Source organism: Limanda limanda, chromosome 13 (assembly GCF_963576545.1).
Source record: "Limanda limanda chromosome 13, fLimLim1.1, whole genome shotgun sequence".
Lineage (NCBI taxonomy): Eukaryota > Metazoa > Chordata > Actinopteri > Pleuronectiformes > Pleuronectidae > Limanda > Limanda limanda.
The window spans coordinates 18,774,218-18,775,891 of record NC_083648.1 but is presented as its reverse complement, the minus strand read 5'-3'; the positions used below and the strand labels follow the sequence as shown (position 1 = coordinate 18,775,891).

At 49.8% G+C, this 1,674-nt stretch overlaps 1 protein-coding gene across 1 annotated transcript; it reads left to right on the top strand.

Moving 5' to 3' along the window:
* The first annotated feature begins 665 nt into the window (after positions 1 to 665).
* Positions 666 to 1,370, top strand: tmem125b (transmembrane protein 125b). Its single transcript, XM_061085166.1, has one exon. It carries the CDS (start codon positions 666 to 668, stop codon positions 1,368 to 1,370), a length of 705 nt encoding a protein of 234 aa, XP_060941149.1.
* Positions 1,371 to 1,674: the final 304 nt, after the last annotated feature.

Sequence of the window (1,674 nt, the reverse complement as noted above, 5' to 3'; positions counted from 1 at the left end):
GCTATTGTGAACCCGTCCATTTTCCCACTTAACCACACAACATGGTGTTCCTGTGCGATGAGAGCAGAGGGGGGTCGTTTGGTGTCCACCGTTCTGCCTGGCACTGGGGTCGGGAATGTGAGGAGGGCACAGATTATTGATCTGTCATTGTGGTGATGGAGGCTTGATGAGCAGACATGTGGAGAAGCTACAAACACAAAAACCATGTGACATGGTAAGTGGGTATCACACTGTGGGAGCCCCTGCCTGTGTGCTGTCGGGTCCTTGCTGCTCTTCTGCCTTCAGCCTGACATCAGGATACTATCTTCACTGACAGGATCCCTAAAGCATTTTGTTGAAGCTGGATTATTTTTTACGTAAAGTGGACAGAGTCTCTTCTACAGAATGATACAACAATACCAGGCAACTGTGGGATCTTACAAACGTTTACTACAAGACCATTCCACAAAGGATGTTTTACCAACAATAAGGTGAGTAAATTGTTTTCACAGAAGCTGAGCAGAGGATGTTTCAGCTCATAACAGTCACCATAAGAATTACCTTTTTAAAAATGATTCTATTTGGCACAAAAGCTTGAATTCTGTTTTTGTGTTGTGCTCTGATCAGCAATACAAATTCTGCACAATCTTACCAGGTCACTGTGTTTTCGGGCCGGCTGACCCGCCATGACTGAGATGCAGGGATTCTACCACAACGTGCGTCGGCCTGCGGGCCTCTACCTGGAGCCCGCCTTGATGCAGAGACGTGTCCTGGAGGACCAGGTGGAGCTGTGGTGGTTCAGAGAGCCACGCCGCTCCTTGCTGTGCTACTGTGCCTCAGTGGCCCTCATTATGGGGCTGGGCCTTGGTGGTGTAGGCCTCCTCTCCACGACCAAGAGCCTGTCTGGAGAGTGGAGACTCGGGGTGGGCACCACACTCTGCCTCTTGGCCCTCGCTGTTTTGCTCAAGCAGCTCCTCAGCTCTGCCATCCAGGACATGAACTGCGTGCACAGCCGGCGTCGCATTGACCTTTTGAAGAGCGGCGGGAGGGCTGACCCGGTGCTGATTCTTGCCGTGGGGTCAGCAGTGATGCTCTGTGGGACAGTGCTTCTCTGCATGGCCACAATTGGCAACCGAGTTTGGGACAGCAGGGAGATGTTGGTGTCTGGGCTGGTGCTGATGGCTGCTGGGATCGTCATGGCAGTGGCTGTTGCGGGTTATGGTGTGATGATCTGCCTTAAGAAGCAAAGGGAGCAGAGGAGGAGGAGGATGGTGAGAATGAGCAGAGCCAGGAGGCTTGGGAGTCGAGCCGCCCTGGTGTTCAGTGTCTCAGGGGGACAGACGAGCCAAGTCAGGAGAGAGACGTCCTCCAGCAGGACAAGTCTGATCTGAATGAGCTTCGTGTGCAGAAATATTCAGAAAAAGCTTTAATCGTCTGGGAAAGGAAGAATATATGAAATGTTATGTGTGTTCAAGGAAAGTACAAATTACAAAAGAGATGTGCAGGATTATCAGCACCACATTGAAGACATCAGAGCTCTTTTGTTCTAGTCCTTTTGTTTCCATTATCAAAACAAACTGGCGACTGAGGATCATCGTCAACTCAAAAAACAGAACATTAAATGTACCAGAGCAACAGTCTGTTGTCAGCAATGACTCAGAAAAACATTTTATTGTCTGAGATTCTCAAAGGTTG